The sequence below is a fragment of the Orycteropus afer genome, unplaced genomic scaffold, assembly GCF_000298275.1.
Source record: "Orycteropus afer afer isolate SDZICR_OR568_19922 unplaced genomic scaffold, OryAfe1.0 scaffold00098, whole genome shotgun sequence".
Lineage (NCBI taxonomy): Eukaryota > Metazoa > Chordata > Mammalia > Tubulidentata > Orycteropodidae > Orycteropus > Orycteropus afer.
Window position 1 is genome coordinate 2,885,031 of NW_006921685.1, and position 19,771 is coordinate 2,904,801.

General features: G+C 39.7%; 1 protein-coding gene across 1 annotated transcript in view; it reads right to left on the minus strand.

Moving 5' to 3' along the window:
* The window catches only part of UBA6 (ubiquitin like modifier activating enzyme 6), a 147,272-nt gene extending 146,089 nt beyond the window's left edge, over positions 1–1,183 (minus strand). Inside the window, exons 1-2 of the mRNA XM_042781213.1 lie at positions 1,161–1,183; positions 145–207 (exon numbers count right to left, since the gene is read on the minus strand). Coding sequence (XP_042637147.1) covers positions 145–207; positions 1,161–1,183 — 86 coding nt within the window. The remainder of the gene's footprint in view (positions 1–144; positions 208–1,160) is intronic.
* Between the last annotated feature and the right edge of the window lie 18,588 nt (positions 1,184–19,771).

Genomic DNA, 19,771 nt, shown 5'->3' on the forward strand with positions numbered 1-19,771 from the left:
AAATATATATACATATAATTTTAACTTGAAAAGACTCTCTTAGGATAGATTTACAAAATTCTGCATAGGCCTTATGGAATCTTCAGACTACTCCATTACTTGAGAATAATAAACAGGGAAAATATGTTTCCTCGGGGCTCTTACCTGTATAATCCATCATCGATCTCCACATATTCTGTTGATGTAATGGGCAAATTTGTATTTGTACTGAAAACAGACAAACAAACTGGTAAGAATAAGTATGGTTATTAAACATTCATATTCTATATTGTAACATTCAATTATATAGGGGCTCATTCAAAAGTCAGTAAAAGATTTACAAACACAACACTTATTTTATTGTCCATCATTTTACTTATATCTTAAAAAATATTGAAAGTAAATTCACTGACAGCTTGTTCTGTCCTGCATGTACTGTAAAATTATAGTTTTTATGGTTGTTAGCTGCCAGTGAGTCCGCCTCTGACTCAGGGCAACTCATGCACAACGGAACAAAATGCTGCCTGATCCTGAGCCATCTTATAAATGGTTGTGGTTCTGACTGTTGTGAAGCACAAGGTTTTCTTTGGCTGATTTTCAGTAGATCACCAGGCCTTTCTCTCTAGTCTGTCTTAGTCTGGAAGCCTCACTGAAATCTATTCTTCATCACAGCAACAAGCACGTCTCCACCAATGGGTGGGGGCTATGTGTGAGATACACTGGCTAGGAATCAAACTCAGGTCTCCTGCACAGAAGGTGAGAATTCACAGTTAACTGTATTATTCTCATGTATTGTTTTATCATTGCTACTTAGCTTCTGACGGATCTGTATTCTAGCAATTTTGTTGGAGTGCCTCATGAGCCATGTCTTAGCACCCTTCTGTTCACTCTCCACATTTAATGCCACCCATATGCTGATAAGTAAATTTATTCCTCCCTTTTTAATTTCTTCTCTGACTTCAAGATTTAATACACCTGCTAAAGCAGTACCTGTATTCTGTCCCTAATTCGTATCACAAACAATGTTGTTGGTTGTGTGCTGTCAAGTTGATTCCAACTCATAGGAACCCTACTGGATTGAGCAGAACTGCCTCATAGGATTTCCTGGGCTGAAATCTGTATGGGAGCAGGTTGCCAGGTCTTTTCTCCCTTGAGGCCACTGGTGGGTTCTTGTTACTGACCTGCAGCCCTTTTGCTCAACCATTTTGCCATTTATTTAAATCTCCCTATGACAAACACGGGAGCTCTGGTAGCATAGTGCCTAAGGCACTGGACTGCTAACCAGAGGGTTGGTGGTTCAAACCCACCAGCAACTCCTCAGAAGGAAGATGGGGTAATCTACTTCCGTAGTGATACTGCCTCAGAAACCCAAGGAGGGGCTGCTATGAGTCAGGTCTGACTTGACGGCACAGAACAACAATAACAACATGACAAACATAACAAGCCTAAAACAGAACTCAAATACCCTTGCTTAAACTATTTATTCCGTCTTGCCCAACTCAGTTTCTCACACCACCTACTTAGTTGATTAGGCTAAAAATCTAGTTATCTTCTTGCTTAACTCATTCCCTCATTTTCTCCACTTGTGAGTCTGTTGGCTCTACCTTCAAAAGAGATCTCAAGAAATATTTCAAATTTGATCACTTCTTATTACTTAAACCAGCACAATCTCAGGCTAAACCATCATATTTTACCTCAACTATTCTACTAACCAGTCTCCCTATTTCTACTATGGCCCTTCCTCTTCAGTTTATTCTCCATATAACAGCTTGGATCTTTAAAAATGTCAATTTAAAATGTAGTCACTCTTAGAACTTCTCTTCAGTGGATTTCATTTAAACTTAGAATATAATTCAAACACTTTACCATCCTTAAAAGGGCTATGTGTTCTGCCTCTCAGGTTAGGCTCCAATCTCAACTTCCACTCTTTGCTCATTATCTTCAGCCACACTAGTTCACTTGCTGTTCTTCAAAAAGTAGCTTGCTCTCACTTCAGTTTCCCAGTTGCCATTCCTTCTGCCTAGAATGTTCTTGCTTGTCATAGATGCTTGGTTGACTCCTTACATTCAAACCTCTATTAAAAGTATTGCCTTATTACAGAAACCATTTCTGATCAACTTGTTAATAAGATGGCCCCCTTTCTCCTTAGCAACTTCCTAACTCGTTAAACTGTTTTTTTTTGGTGCAAATCATTTATCATTAACTAAAATAATACTGCTTATAGATTTGCCTACTTGTCTATTGTCTGCCTTTTCCCACATAATGTATGAATGGTCCATTAAAAATTCATTACTATATTCCAAATAACTAAAACAATACCTGACATTTAATAATAGCTAACACTATGCCATAAATTGTAGGGATTTAGATGTACTGACTCAGTTAAACCTCACAACCTAACAAGACAGATATTATTATTATCTCCAACGAACAGAAAAATAAACTGAGGGTGAGAGCTTTTAATTTAAATAACTTGCCAAAGGTCACAGAGCAAGATCTGAACCCAGACAGTTCAGCTCCTGATCATCATGCTATACAATGCCTCTCATAGTAGGCATAAGGGAAGTACTAAAGAAACCAAAAAACCAAACTCATTGCCGTTTAGTCAGATCCAACTCATAGTGACCCCCTCCTTGGGCTTCCAAGGTAGTATCTCTACGGAAGTAGATTGCCCAACCTCCCTTCCAAGGAATGGCTGGGGGTTTGATCTGCCAGCCTTCTGGTTAGCAGTCAAATGCCTTAGGCACTACGCTAAATGGGGAGAAAAATACCCATGTTGTTGTTGTTGTTAAGTGCCGTCGAGTCGTTTCCGACTCATAGCGACCCCATGCACAGCAGAACGAAACACTGCCCGATCCCGCACCAGCCCCACAATCCCTGCTATACTTGAGCCCATCATCGCAGCCACTGTATCAATCCATCTCGTTGAAGGCCTCCCCCTCTTTCGTCGACCCTCCACCCTACCAAGCATGACATCCTTCTCCAGGGAATGGTCCCTTCTTACAACATGACCAAAATAGGTGAGACGAAGTCTGGCCATTCTTGCTTCCAAGGAGCATTCTGGCTGCACTTCCTCCAGGACAGATCTGTTAGTTCTTTTAGCAGTCCATGGTACTTTCAGCATTCTTCGCCAGCACCACAACTCAAAAGCATCAACTCTTCTTCGGTCTTCCCTATTCATTGTCCAGCTCTCACATGCATACAAGGTGATTGGAAATATCATGGCTTGTGTCAGGCGCACCTTAGTCCTCAAGGAGATATCCTTGCTCCTCAGCACTTGAAACAGTTCCTTCGCAGTTGACTTTCCCAATGCTACACGACCTCTAATGTCCTGACTGCTGCTTCCGTTGGCATCGATTGTAGAACCAAGCAATGTGAATTCCTTGACAACCTCAATCTTCTCTCCATTGATTGTGATGCTGCTCATTGGTCCAGTTGTGAGGATTTTTGTTTTCTTTATGTTGAGATGTAATCCATACTGCAGACTGTATTCTTCAACCTTCATCAGTAGGTGCCTTAAGTCATCCTCACTTTCAGCAAGCAGAGTTGTATCGTCTGCATATCTCAGGTTGTTAATGATTCTTCCTCCAATCCTGATACCACGTTTTTCTTCATATAGTCCAGCTTCTCGGATTATTTGCTCAGCATATAGATTGAATAAGTGTGGAGAAAGAATACAACCCTGACGCACTCCCTTCTTGATTTTAAACCATGTAGTGTCCCCTTGTTCTGTTCGAACGACAGCCTCCTGGTCAAGGTACAGATTCCTCATGAGTACAATCAAGTGCTCAGGGATTCCCATTCTTCTCAATGTTATCCATAATTTGTCATGATCCACACAATCAAATGCCTTTGCATAGTCAATAAAACACAAGTAAACATCTTTCTGGTATTCTTTGCCTTGAGCCAAGATCCATCTGACAACAGCTATGATATTCCTTGTTCCACGTCCTCTTCTGAATCTGGCTTGAACCTCTGGAAGTTCTCTGTCAATATACTGCTGCAAACGTTTCTGAATTATCTTCAGTAATATCTTACTTGCATGTGATATTAGTGATATTGTTCTATAATTTCTACATTCTGTGGGATCACCTTTCTTTGGAATGGGCACAAATATGGATCTCTTCCAGTCAGTTGGCCAGGTAGCTGTCCTCCAAATCTCTTGGCATAACTACCCATACTAGTTTGATAAAGTGTATTTATTTTAAGGTGTTTTGGTGGCACAATGGTTAAGCATCTGGCTGCTAACTGAAAGGTGAGGAGGAGTTCAAACCTATCAGCTGCTCTGTGGAAGAAAAGATCTGGCAATCTGCTCCTGTTCAGATTTCAGCCTTGGAAACCCTATGGAGCAGAGCTACTCTGTCTTAAAGGGTCTCTATGAGTTGGAATTGACTCTATGGCAAAAAACAACATACTTAATTCAGTGATAATGCCATTTACAGCAGTGAGTCCCAACTTTTTCACAGCACAGCATGCAAAGAAAAAATAGTATTTGTAGGAAACACTGGGAAACAGAGATGATTCACTGCCAGAGGAAACCAGCCTGGGACAATCGGACCTGAGCCACCCTAAGAACTGAGATCAGTAGCATCTCGGCAAATGTGTAATCCACTAGTGTCTGGGAATCTCTAATTACCAATTACAGAACTCTAAAAACAATGTGATACACACACAATTCAGTTTTAGAACCCAGTTTTCTAGGGTTGGCATTCACAAATAAACCAAGTCATTTGTTAACACGTGATTAAAATATTACCATTTACCTTACTAAACGCTGGTTGGTATCAGCAAATGATACCAGCTTTTGCTAACTAAATGAATAACTAATACAAAATTTCCTGATTGTAATTATGAAAGTGAATCATAGACAGAACTGTGCCCCCTCAAAATATGTGTCAACTTGACTATGCCATGATTCCCAGTACTGTGTGGTTTTCCTACATTTTGTGATCAGCTGTGATCCAAATATGATGTATTATAAATCCTAGCCTCTATGTCTGTGGTTATGGTCCCATTTGGGAGTGAGGTATCCATTACGTTAATGAGGCAGGATCAGGTCATGTTAATGAAGAGTAGGTTATGTCTGCTATATTAATGAGGCAGGATTAGGTTGAGATGTATTTTGAATCACTGCTCTTCACTGTCCTACAAAAGTTAAAAACAGAGAGACACAAGCCAAGAGAGTCCTCAGTACCAGCAAGTGAGTGGAACATGTCTTTTGGACCCAGGGTCCCTATGCTGAAAACCTCCTAGACCTAGGACATTCCTCCTACCTCATTAACATAACAAATATAACCTAATCTATGCCTGTGGTTCATGAGACAGGATCAGGTTACATTAAAGAGGATTTAGTTATCGTTATGTTAATAAGGCAGGATACACTCTAAAGGATTAGGTTGTACCTTGAATCAATGTCTTTTAGGGTATAAATGAGATTAAACAAGCTGGCAAAAACTGAGAGACCTGATTACCACCAAGACAGACTAGCTAGAGCAGAATGTGTTCTTTGGACATAGGGTCTTTGAACTGTGAATTTCCTAGACCTAGGGGAAGATTGATGCCAAGACCATGGAGACTGCCAATGAATGCTGGGCCCACATACGTTGAAAGGAGAAAAGGACCTCCCTTTTGCTGAGCTGCCAGCTTCTGCCTTCCCCTAAAACCAGCACCCTGAATTTGGACTTCTAGCTTCCAAAATTGTGAGAGAATATATTTGTTAAATCCACCTACTTGTGGTATTTCTGTTGATCAGCTATCTAACTAAGACACACACACACAACACACACACATACAATATGCCCTGTTTTGGCACTAAAACAAAACATGAAAATAAACCAAATGTCTTAGTAAGTAGTATCTTATCCCTAGTACTTAATTAAGGAGCTCTGGTAGGATAGTGCGTAAGGCACTTGATTGCTAACCAGAAGGCTGGCGGTTCAAACCCACCAGCCACTCCTCGGAAGGAAGATGGGGCAATCTACTTCCGTAGTAATACTGCCTCGGAAACCCAAGGAGGGGTCATTATGAGTTGGGTCCGACTCTAGGGCACATAACAACAACAAGTACTAAATTCCTCACAACTGGACAAATAGCATCATGATAAATGGAGAAAATTTTTATTTCATTTTACTTGGATCCACAATCAACACTCATGGAAGTAACAGTCAAAAAATCAAATGACCTGTTGCACTGGGCAAATATGCTACAGAAGACCTCTTGAAATTAGTAAAAAGCAAAGATGTCACTTTGAGGACTAAAGTGCGCTTCACCCAAGCCATGGTATTTTCAATTACTTCATAGGCATGTGGAAGTTAGACGAGTAAGGAAAACCAAAGAACAATTGATGCCTTTAAATTTGCTATTGGCAAAGAATACAGAATATACCATAGACTACCAAAAAAAAGGAACAAATCTGTCGTGGAAGAATTAAAACCAGAATACTGCTTAAAAGCAAGGATGGCAAAACTCCATCTCATGTACTTTGGACATTATATCAGGAGGGGCCAGTCCCTGGAGAGGGATATCAAGCTTGGTAAAGTACAGGATCAGTGAAAAAGGGGAAGCCCCTCAACAAGATGGACTGACACAGTGGCCACAACAATGGATTCAAACATAGCGAAGATTGGGAGGATGGCACAGGACTAAGCAGTGTTTTGTTCTGTTGTAGATATGGTCACTGTGAGTTGGAACCTACTTGAAGGCACCTGACAACATTACACTTTTACTTGCTGTCTTCCTTATAAAAGGTGAGAGGGGGCAGGGCAACAGTTTAGCAAGTAAAACTAAAAGAGCTCCATTTTCAACAAGCTCAGACTCTGAATGGTTTGACCGGCATTTTTTTTTCTAAAAGTTCTGCCTCATTTGAGCGCTCCAAGAATTATTTCTGTAAGATCTACAGCCAACCAACTAGTTACCATCAAGCTGATTTGGACTCATGGCAAACTGATGTATTTCAAAGCAGAACTGCACTCCATAGGGTTTTTAATGGCTATGATTATTATTTTTTTATTATTATTTTGGAAGTAGGTCACCAGGTCTTTCTTCCAAGACACCTGTGGATGGATATGAACCACCAATCTTTTGGTTAGTAACTAAGTGCTTAATTGTTTGCCACACCCAAGGGCTCCCAATAAGATCTCTAAGGCAAAAAATAATGCTTTAAATAACAAAAGGGAGTGTTGTTTGTATTACATAATAACCCTTAAGTAAATCTGACAAAGTTGGCAACAGCAGGCCTTATTATGGTATTAAAAGCATCCCATAGGTTCCTGAGGTGATGTAAGCGTTTGCTCTGGTTTACTACCCTACAGGTTGATGGTTCAACCAGCAATACTGAAGAAAGTCCTGGTGATATGTTTCTCTAGAGATTAAAGACCAGGTTCAAAGAAAACCTCAGTTCTACTGTTATACATGGGTGGCCAGGAGTTGGCACCCACTCTACAGCAACAGGTTTGGTTTTGGTTTTTGGAAAAGCATTTCCTCAGTCTGAAGCAGGCAAAAAACTACAAGTTTATGGATAATCTCATTTTAGTTGAAAATCCATCACTTCCACCTTCGATATATTATTTTCTGGTACTGGACAGGATATAACTAAACAGCTTTATGAATTATGAGTAGACTGAAAATATGATTTGTATTGTATGGAAAAGGAACTACTAACCAAGAAATCAGTTAAGGTCCTAGCAGAAACGTCACCCCCTATCCCTCACGCTCTTGTATGGATGGGAAGGAATTAAAGGAAAATCTCAAAAACGAGAAATAAGAATAGGTATCTCATGTCTTTTATTCTTAGATTTTTTTTTTTTTTTTTTTAACAGAGGGCTCAGGGTGTCCAGACTGTTACTGATTCATTATCACCAAATTCTCACAGGTAATAGCTTTCAAAGGATCATCTCATTGGAGGAATGCGCACAGTGGAGTTCTTAACGTTCATTTTACGGAAAAGAGTTGGAAATATGCCTGGCAACAGAGTTGAGAAGTTCACAGCAAGCAACAAGGGCCAGAATTCTCTGCCGGCGCCCCCTACGTCGGACGATGACCGGGAGCAAGGATGTCAGACCCTAACCGGAACTGAAAAAGCGCTAAAAGGAGCGGGAAGTGGAGTGTGTTCTGGGAAAAACCAAGAGGTACACGGGCCCAAGTCCACGCCGCCACACCCACCCAACGCGTTCTGCTTGCCTACCAGGGCCCGCTTTGCTTGGCCCCGCGGGCTCTCGCGCTTTCTCTGTCCGCCCATGAGGGAGAAGTAGAAAGGCGGAACCCAGGTCCTCCATGGAATCCCTGGCTTCCTCGGGCACATCCGTACCTGCCGGCTCCCCAAGAAGAACAGGACGCAGATTCCCCCTCAGGCGCGGCTACAGGCTCGCACCTCTCCATCGCCAACTTAGATGGAGCAGCCGCCGTCACCACCGCGGGCTACTGGGAAGTCAGAGAAGGGGGCGGTACTGGGGGTGGGGTCAAGGGGCGGACGGTGACGTCACCGGAGGGGGGTACATCACGGGAGGGAGAGGTTCCGGGAACGTACACTCTGCCGCGCTTTCCCGTCAAGCCCAGCGCCATTCGCGTTTCCGGTTTGGGTGTCACGCCGGCTGGGCTTTGCAGCAGATGGCTGTAGTAAGCACGCTGTTGCGGCCTGGATCTTGCAGACGTAAATGGAGAGGAAACATTGTGGAAATCTCCAGATTATCATTCTGGGATCCCATTTTTAAAAGTTATTCATTGAATAGGTCATTTTGGGGTGTCTAACATAGGAGCTCTGGTGGCATAGTCCCTAAAGCACTTGACTGCTAACAGAAGGCTGGCGCTTAAAACCCACCAGGCACTCCTCAGAAGAAAGATTGGGCAATCTATTTCTGTAGAGTTACCGCCTGGGAGGCCCAAGAAAAGGTCGATCTGAGTTGAAATCGACTGGAAGGCAGCGAGTTTGGTGGGTTTTTTTTTTTTTTCCACAGGCATTATGCTCAACACCAACTGCACATTGGCAAGTGGGAATGGAGGTAGACATGATCTGTTCCTTAACCCCAAAACCAAACCTAACCCACTGCCCTCAATCTATTCAATCTTAGTGACCCTGTAGGACAGAGTAGAACTGCCCCAAAGAGAGAAAAAAAAAAAAATGTGACACTGCTTTGGTAAAGATTTACAGCTTTGGAAACCCTATGGGGCAGTTCTACTCCATCCAGTTATACTCTTACAGGTTTCTAGGAATTAGAATCTACTGGCAGTAGGTTTAGTGTAGACACAGTGTAGAGGACAAGCATATCTGTGTATCATCCTTTGTGCTCCTACATTCTTCTTTTTCTCTTTAAATAATACTGTGTTTTCAATGAAAGATCGCCCAGGAAATTTGGTTTCCCTTTGACAATGTCTGTACTAACTGTTGGGAGCTCTGGTGGCATACTGCCAAAGGTATTTGACTGCTAACCAGAAGGTTGGAGGTACAAAACCACCAGCCCCTCCAGGGAAGGGAAAACTGGGCAATTTACTTCTGTAAAGATTTACCGCCTCGGAAAACTGAAAGGGGTCTCTATGAGTCAGAATTGATTCAATGGCACACTATGAGTCAGAATCTATTCGATATCAGTGAGTTTGGTTTGGTTTTTATTGACCTTTTGGTCTCCTATAGTTTTTTTTTTTTTTTTTTAATGGAGCACTGTACTCACAGTAAATAGCTTTTATTTTGTGTGTCAGCCTGTTATTTCACTAAAAGGTGACCTCAGGGAATAATTTTGGTTCAAGGTTTGAAAAGTATGTCTGAGGAATAGTCTGAAGGAGTCCTCTAGTCTCAACTGGTCCGGTAAGTCTGGACTTTAAAAATTTGAGCTTTGTTCCATATTTTTCTCCTATTCTATAATGGTCCATCTGTTGTGGCCCTGATCAGAAAGGTCAGTAACAATAGCCAGGTACCATCAATTCACCTCACTAGGATGCAGAACAGGAGCTCTGGTAGCGTAGTGCCTAAGGTACTTGACTGCTAACCAGAAGGCTAGCAGTTCAAATCCACCAGCCACTCCTAGGAGGAAGGTTAGGCAATCTACCATAGTGATACTGCCTCAGAAACCCAAGGAAAGGGTTGCTATGAGTCAGGTCCAACTAAATGGCATATAACAACAGGATGCAGAACATGAACTCTATGATGTTGGTTGACTGAGTTGTCCTATGAGATTAAGTCCCAAGGCTTCAAACCCAGAAAACGATTTTCGCAAGGTATTTGGTTATGTCTGAGAAGTATCTGTTAACTGTGTCCTCTAAGAATATAAATGTGTGTACATACCTATCTTAGTAGATTATATAATTTAAAAGCTTGGATCAAGGGGTTTGAAAAAATGTCTTTAGACTTTGTCTTGCTCTATCTATTTCACAGCTCTTCTTTCTAATATTTTAGTCTTTTCTCAGGCATGCACATACCCTTATTGGTAGCCATTATCCCCAGAATCATAACTTAGTCTTTAACTACAGTTAAAGTCCAGGAGCTAAGTCTCTTTAGTTCTGATTGGTTTGACTTTGGATCATGTGACCACCCCTGAACCAATCATTCTAGCCAAGAGCTACAATTCTCTGATTGGCCAGGCCTGGGTCAAAAGCACATCAAAAGTATGTTTTGAAAGTGGCAGAGATATAGTTCAAGAAAAATTAAGAAATTAGTGGGATAGGATACTGTACAGGCAAAAAAAAAATTGTACATATATATCTATAAACCAAAAAAACTAAACTCACTGCTGTGGAGTCAGTTCCAACTCATAGGTGGCGTAGTGCCTAAGGCATCTGACTACTAACCATAAGGCTGGCAGTTGAAACCCACCAGCCACTCCTCGCAAGTACGGTTGAGCAATCTACTTCCATAGTGATACTGCCCCAGAAGCCCGAGGAGGAGTCACTATGAATCGGATCTGACTGTATGGCAGTGCATTCATTTGTTGGTTATCTCTACAGAAGTAGATTGCCCACTCTTCCTTCTGAGGAGTGGCTAGTGGGTTTGAACCATCAGCCTTCTGGTTAGCAGTCAAATGCCTTTATTGTTGTTGTTATGTGCCGTCGAGTCGGACCTGACTCATAGCGACCTTGGGTTTCCAAGGCTTTAGTGGTTGGTATGTAAATTTGAGTAACAGTAGTATTAACTGGTTTTCCTTGTAGCCATATGGATATTATCCCATCACTGACAGCGTTGTACTTAAGGATTGATCTTGAAAATTTTTTTTTGATGATGAATGCGATGCCGTTCCTCTTCAATTTGTCACTTCTGGCATTGTAGACCATATGATGGGAGCTCTGGTAGTGTAGTGCCTAAGGCACTTGACTGCTAATCAGAAGGCTGGTGGTTCAAACCCACCAGCCACTCCTCAAAAGGAAGGTTGGGCAATCTACTTCCATAGTGATACTGCCTCGGAAACCCAAGGAGGGGTCGCTATGAGTCGGGTCTGACTCGATGGCACATAACAACAACAACAGACCATATGATTACCTGATTCAAAATGGCCAATCCCAGTTCATTTCAGTTCACTAATGCCTAGAATATCGATTTTATGCATTCCATTTCATTTTTGACAACTTCCAGTTTTTCTAGATTCATGCTTCATACATTCCACATTCTGATTATTAATGGATGCTTGCAGCTGTTTCTCCCCAGTTTAAGTCATGCCTCATGAGCAAATGAAGGTCCTGAAGATAACTGAGGCATCAGGATTGGAGGACAACTCATTGGCAATCTTTGATATGCAGATGACATAACCATGTTTACTGAAAGTGAAAGTTACTTGAAGCCCTTCCTGATGAAGATAAAAAACTAGTGTTCAATATGGATTATACCTCAACAAAAATAAAACAAAAATCCTCACAACTGGACCAGTAAGCTACATTATGATAAGTGGAGAAAAGATAGAAGTTGTCAGTGGTTTCATTTTACTTGGCTCCACCATCAATGCCCATGGAAGTAGCAGTTAAGTAATCAGACAATGTATTGCATTGGGTTAATCTGCTGCTGAAGACCTCTTTAAAGTCAAAGAGCAAAATGTCACTTTGGAGACTAATGTGCATCTGACCCATATTTTCAATAGCCTCATATGCATGTGAAACATGGACAATGATTAAGGAAGACTGAAGTAGAATTGATGCATTTGGATTGTGTTGTTGGTGAAGAACATTGAAAATACTGTGAACTGCCAGATGAATGAACAGATCTGTTTTGGAGTAAGTCTATCTGGAACACTCCTGAGGAGTGAGAATGGTCAGACTTCATTTCATGTACTTTGATCATGTTGTCAGAAGGGACCAGTCCCTGGAGAAGGATATCATGCTTGGTAAAATAGAAGGTGTGAGAAAGGAGAAGGCCCTCAGTGAGATGGTTTGACACAATGGCTGCTACAATGTGCTGAAGCATAGGAAAGACTTTGAGAATGGCACAGGACAGGGCAGTGTTTCTTTCTGTTGTGCATAGAGTTGCTGAGTCAGAGCCAACTCAATGGCACCTAACAACCACAAACACCACTCACCTTGTTTTTTCTTTCTCCAACTTAGTTTTAGTCATTCAAGTTGCTGCAAGTCTGTTTGATAAACATCATGCCCTTTTTTTTCTCCTTACTAATAGATCTGCTTTCCTTCTTACTAACAGAGCCCCATTTTTTTTTTTTAACATATTGCTCTGCTGTGAGGTTCAGTGGAAGCAAATTCCCTTCCTACTCCTAGATATGGAGTCATGATTGGTTTAAAGTAATCCTAAACCCAATCTCTTTGAAGTGGATTGTTTTTACCATATGAATGTGAAGCAAGTTTATATAATAAGTGAAGGACAGTCTTAAGGAGGAGTTACTGAAGAAGGTTCTCTTCTTAATAAGGAGAGACACACCAAGAAAATACTCCCTTTTGTCTCTTTGGACTTGTTCTGTGAGATGACACTTGGTGAACAGACTTCTCATGACTATAATGGAAAAGCTTGCAGTCAAAAATTGGTGCAGTGCATATGCCATAGTCCTACTTCATTGAGGCCCTGAATCAACTAATCTTAGGATTGACTGTTATGTGAAATAGTAAATGTTTTCTAGTTCAAAGAATTTTTAGTAGTTTCCCATTCTGTAATAGAAAGATTGTGGTTAGGAACTTACCACTTTTGCACGAAGACACAGATATCACATAAGAATTTTGCAGACCTTTACGTATTTCATTTGTCTTACCATGTAAATATTTATATATATACATAAACATATATTGAGAATAGAAATACATAAAATATGTAAATGATACCATATATATATAAAAATAGCTTTTTTGTCTTACTATTTAGGAACAGTTATGACATTATATCAATTTCATCTTTTCCAGGAGAGGGAAAAATGTCACCATATCAATATCCCAAAACTTCTCAATCTGAAGCCAGGTTGTTCAAAGTTCCTCTAGAAAACCAAGGTAAGAAATTTGCAGTGGGAAATGATTAAGAATATTAAGCAGGGAAGTGACATTTTGAGTATATTTTTTTTTAGAAAAAGCATTCTAGCTGCCTTGTGGAGAATGAAGACTAAGAGGATATCAGTGAAGTGACTATGACCCTAATCAGATTAAGAGAGGTCATGATAGATTGGACCAAGTTGGTGACCATGGAGATAGAAGTAGACAGATATGACATATATTTTGGAGAATGAAGCAACTGGACTTTTTGGTGGCTTGGATGTGAGATAGTAAAGAAAATAATTTTAAGTGTGAATCATGGATTTTGGCTTGCACAAATGGTAGGTTTTGGTGCCTTTACTGAGATGGGGAAGAATAGATGAGAAACTGATTTAGGGGAGAAAGAAAGAGTTCATTATAGACATAATGAGTTTAAAATACCTCTTGGATATACATACAGAGAAATCATTTAGGAATTTGGATCTATGAATCTACTACACATGACAAATCTAAGCTAAATATTAAGCATTTGGAAATCACACACACACATATACTCATGTGCATGTGTGCAAGCACACATACACACACACAAAGGACTGAGTGATATCTCTAAAGAGGAAAGAATATGCATAAAAACCAATAACCCCAACATAACATTGATGTTAGGTAGAAGAAGAAGAGTGAAAAGAAAAGAAAAAAAAGAGAGACAGAGAAAGAACTTCTAGTGAAGCAGGAGGGAAAAAAACAGGTAGGGGTGGTTTCACAGAGCAGAGGAGTATCTCAACTCTCACTGCCATCAAGTCGATGCTGACTCAGTGACCGCCTTTGGGTTTCTGAGGCAGTAAATCTTTATGGAAGTAGTCTTCCTTCTGCAGAGTGGTTGATGGGTTTGGACTACCAACCTTCCGGTTAGCAGGTTAGCAGTCAGATGCCTTAGGCACTAAGTCACCAGAGCTCTAGAGTATTTCAAGTGTGATGTAAAATCACCAGCATAGAATTTCATGACTCTCCAGTCCCATGCAAGTATTGATGTTGGACTTTCTCTTCCATACTACTACCACTCCTTGGGTTGTCAAGAAATATACACTCACCTCTTTTCTGGAGAATTAAAAAGATTCTAAAGTGATGAAAGGGGTAGATGCACATACAGAGTAGTCATTCAGATGAAGGCTCTTAATGTTTTGGGACAATGACTGTTTTCATGAGTGATCACCAGGTGCTGTGTAAAAAACCCACTGCGACTGAGTCAATTCCAACTTACAGTGACCCTATAGGACAGAGTGAAACTGCTCCAAAGGGTTTCCAAGGCTGTAAATCTTTTTGGAAGCAGACTGCCTCATCTTTCTCCTGTGGAGCAGCAGTGGGTTTGAACCACAAACTGTTTGATTAGCAGACAAGTACTTTAACCACTCTGCCACCTGAGCTGCTAGATGATGTGTTGTTGTTGTTAGGTGCCATCAAGTTGGCTCTGACTTATAGTGACCTTATGTACAACAGAATGAAACACTGCCCAGTCCTGTGCCAGCTTCATAATCCTTGCTATATGTGAGCACATTGTTGCAGCCACTGTGTCAATCTATCTCATTGAGGGCCTTCCCCTTTTTCATTGACCCTCCACTTTACCAAGCATGATATCCTTCTCCAAGGAATGGTCCCTTCTAACAACATGAACGTAGTAGGTGAGATGAAGTCTGGCCATTCTTGCCTCTAAGGAGCATTCCAGCTGTACTTCTTACAGGCAGGTTTGTTGGTTCTTTTGGCAGTCCATGGTACTTTCGGTATTCTTCACCAACACCACAACTCAAAACCATCAACTCCTCTTCAGACTTTCTTATTCATTGTCCAGCTTTCACATGCATATGAAGTAGTTGAAAATACCTTAGCTTCAGTTAGGTTCACCTTAGTCTTCAAAGAGACATCTTTGCTTTTCAGCACTTTAAAGAGCTCTTTGTAGCAGATTTGCCCAGTGCAATATGTCGTCTGATGTCTTGACTGCTTCCATTGGTGTCGATTGTGGAACCAAGTAATATGAAATCTTTGACAACTTCATTCTTTCTCCATTTATCATGATGCTGCTTATTGGTCCAATTGTGAGGATTTTCGTTTTGTGTTGAAATGTAATCCATACTGCATTAGTCTCTAATCTCCATCAGTAGGTGTTTCAAGTCATCCTCACTTTCAGCAATCAAAGTTGTGTCATCTGCATACTGCAGGTTGTTAGAGTCTTCCTCCAATCCTGATGCCACTCTCTTCATATAGTCCAGTTTATTGGATTATTTGCTAAGCGTACAGATTGAATGAGTATGGTGAAAGGTTACAACACTGATGCACTCCCTTCCTGATTTTAAACCAGTGATTGAAAACCAGAGGAATTGTGGGATGATATCAAGAACATCATCCATGAAGAAAGCAAGAGGTCACTAAAAAGACAGGAAAGGAAGTAAAAGCCAAAGTGGGTGTCAAAAGAGACAATGAAACTTGCCCTTGGGTGGAGAGTAGCTAAAGCAAATGAAAGAAATGACAAGATAAAAGAGCTGAACAGAAGATTTCAAAGAGCAGCTCAAGCAGACAGAGCCAATTACTATAATGATATGTGCAAAGACCTGGAATTAGAAAACCAAAAGGGAAGAACACACTCAGAATTTCTTAAGCTGAAATAATTGAAGAAAAAAATCAAGCCTCGAGTTGCAATATTGAAAGGTTCTATGGGAAAAATATTGAATGATACAGGAAACATCAAAAGAAGATGGGAGGAATACACAGAATCATTGTACCAAAAGAAATTGATTGATTTTCATCCATTTCAGGAGGTGGCATATGATCAAGAACCAGTGGTATTGAAGGAAGAAGTTAAAGCTGCACTGAAAAAATAGGTGAAGAAAGAGTCTCTAACAATTGACAGAATACCTATTGAGATGTTGCAACAAATTGATGCCACACTGGAGATACTCACTCATCAATGCCAAGAAATTTGGAAGACAGCTACCTAGCCAGCTGACTGGAAGAGATCCATATTTTTACCCATTCTAAAGGAAGGTGATTCCACAGAATGTGGAAATTATCAAACAGTATCATTAATGTCACACGCAAGTAAAATCTTACTTAAGATAATTCAAAAGCAGTTGCAGCAGTATATTAACAGAGAGCTTCCAGAAATTCAAACTGGATTCAGAAGAGGATGTGAAATGAGGGATTTCATTGCTGATGTCAGACAGATCTTGGCTCAAAGCAAAGAATACCAGAAAGATGTTTACTTATGTTTCATTGACTTTGCAAAAGCATTCGATTGTGTGGATCATAACAAATTATGGATAACATTGAGAAAAATGGGAATTCCAGAACACTTAATTTTGCTTATGAGATGATGTTTAGATACACATCTATCAAATGGAAAAACATCACTGGACAGAGATAAAAACAGAAATGGTACTCTTTAGTGAAAGTAATGTGATTTACTCACTTGAAGGAGAGTGATGCCAGAGACAGGTATCATTTCAGCTTCTGCACAGCTCCCTGATGCTTGGCAGTCTCCTGACCTACCTTCTTGTTATGTGATCTCTTCCACATTAGGCCTTTTCCTCTTACCATCTCTCTCAACTTCAGTACTCTCTCAGATATGACCCATCCTCTTTCACTTGATCTTAAGGAAAGAATGGACATGGAAAGACAAACTATTCTTTATTAAAGAAAGAATGGTTTGGATATTAATGGACATTACAGGAAGTAAAGAACTGAGAAATCTTCCTTAATTTGATAGTAGGGAGATCTTTTGTGATTCTGATGAGAGTTTCAATGGAGTAGCAAGGACCGAATCCAGGTGAACAGGTGTTGAAGATTGAAAGGACAGTAAGAAAAAAGAAGTTGTCTGTGAAGAGAAATACAGAAATGGGTGATAAAAATGGGATGTGAAATTGAATATACTGCTGAGAATTTTTTTTAAGATGGGAGATAATAAAGCATTTTTATATCCTGATGGGAATATTTAGTAGAAAGGGAGATCAATAGTTAGGAGAGAGAGTGAACATCTGAATAAGTAATGTGATTTCAGTGTGAGAGAGGATGACACTCAGAGCAAAAGTAGAGGGATTTACCTTTAAGAGGAGAAGGGACAAGCCTTCCATGGTAACATAAAAATAAGGAGAACAGGATGTAGATTTAATAGTGCAAAGTTGAAAGAACTCTTCCTCTGATGGATCTTTGTCATTTTCTGCATCTTTTTCTCATTAGCATTTATTTTCTATTGAATGTGAGAGTGCTATTCTGAATATAAACTTGGGAGGTAGTATGAGAAATGATCTGGAGATTTAGTTCCTATCCAGGAGCACTGATGGAGCAGTGGTTAAGTGCTCGACTCTTAACCAAAAGGTCAGTGGTTTGAATCCACCAGCTACTCCAGGGGAGAAAGATGTGACAGTCTGCTTCCATAAGATTTACATTCTTGGAAACCATAATGGGAAGTTTCACTCTGTCCTGTATAGTCACTATAAGTCTTAATTGATGTGATGTCAATGGGTTTGAGTTTTTGAGTAGTTCCTTATCAGGGGACATCTATGTTTCCTGGGGCCTGAAGTTTTTACAATTTGGGAGCACTCATTAATACATAATTGGTTGAAAAAATAAATATTTTAAGAATGAGAAATGAAATTATAGTAAATTGCAACAAAGCTCACATACTGGAAAACATCAGAAAACACAAAAATATTGTAATGTTTTTAATCATTAGCTGCTTGACATAACTTTAAAGAAATTTTCTGTCTAAATTATTGTTACTATACTATATACTCTTTGATTGCATCTTTTTTTTCAGTAGCAGCTTTATTGAAATATAATTCACATAGCATACAATTCACTCATTTAGATTGTATATTTCAGTGGTTTTTAGTACATTCACAGAGTTGTGCAGATATTGTCACAATCGATTTGAAAACATTTTCTTCACCTCAGAAAGAAACCATTCTCCCATTCCCCCCCAGCCCTAGAAAATCAGTAACTTACTTTCTGTCTCTGTAGATTTTCCTATTCTGGACATTTTATACAAATGGAATAACAATATATTGTCCTTTGTGTCTCGGTTTTTTCACTTAATATGTTTTCAAGGTTGATCTATATTGTAGCATGTATCGGTACTTCATTTAATTTTTTTTTTTCCTAAATTTTGAAATGATTTTAGAATTACAGAAAATTTCAAAAATAGTACAGAGACCTCATTTACAGCCTTCACTCACCTTTCCCTAATGTTACCAATTGATTTAACCAGAGTACATGAATGGAAACCGGGAAATTAACAATGGTAAAACGCGATTAAACTACAGACCTTCCTTGAATTTGACCAGTTTTTAACTAATGTCATTTTTTAAAAAAATGTGGTAGAATGTATCTGGTGCCATACTGCCTGTAACTGCTAACCAGAAGGCTGGTGGTTCAAACCTACCAGCCACTCCTCAGAAGGAAGACTGGGCTATCTACTTCTGTGGAGATGCCACCTCAGAAACCCAAGGGGGAGTTGCTATGAGTCAGAACCAACTAGATGTCAGTGGGTTTGGTTTTTCTGAGTTTATATATAACAAAACATTTGTCATTTCTACCATTTTTATGTGTATAATTTTTTATATGTACAATTTTTTTACATGTACAATTATGTGATAATAATTATGATGTGGAATCATCACAACTGTCTGAGTTTTTTGGTCACCTTTAACAGAAACTTGTGCCTCTGAAGCAATAAATCATCCTTTCATTCTCCTACCTGACCTGGTAACCTCTAATAAACTTTGATTTCCATGTGTTAGCCTATTCTAGATATTTTATTTAGTAGAATCATGTAGTATTATCCTTTTGTGACTGACTTATTTCACACAACATAATGTTTTCAAGGTTCATCCATGTTGTAGCATGAATCAGAACTTCATTCCTCTTTATTGCCGTATAATAATTTATTGTGTGGATATACCACATTTTGTTTACCTATTCCTTTGTTGATGGACACTTGGGTATTCCCAACTTTTGGTTATTGTGAATAGTGTTACAAAGAACATTGGTGTACAAGTAATATTTGCTTGAGTCATTTCCTTCAATTCTTTTGGTTATATACCTAGGAATGGGATTTCTGGGTCATATTGTAATTCTGTGTTTAGTTTTTTTTTTAAATTTTGTTTTGGGTGAAAATTTACAGAGCAAGTTCATTTTCTATATAACAGTTCATATATATTTTGTTTCATGACATTGATTGCAATCCCCACAATGCAACAGCTCTCTTCCCACTTCCTCCTTGTGGTTACCTTTTCCCTGTGTCCTTATTTCCTATGCATTCATGCCCTCTGATTTGTTTCCCTCTGCAGATACTCCCATGGTTGATCAATCTAAGTAGTGCATTTACCTGGTGTAAATGTTCACCTTATATACCTGTCTGTTTGGC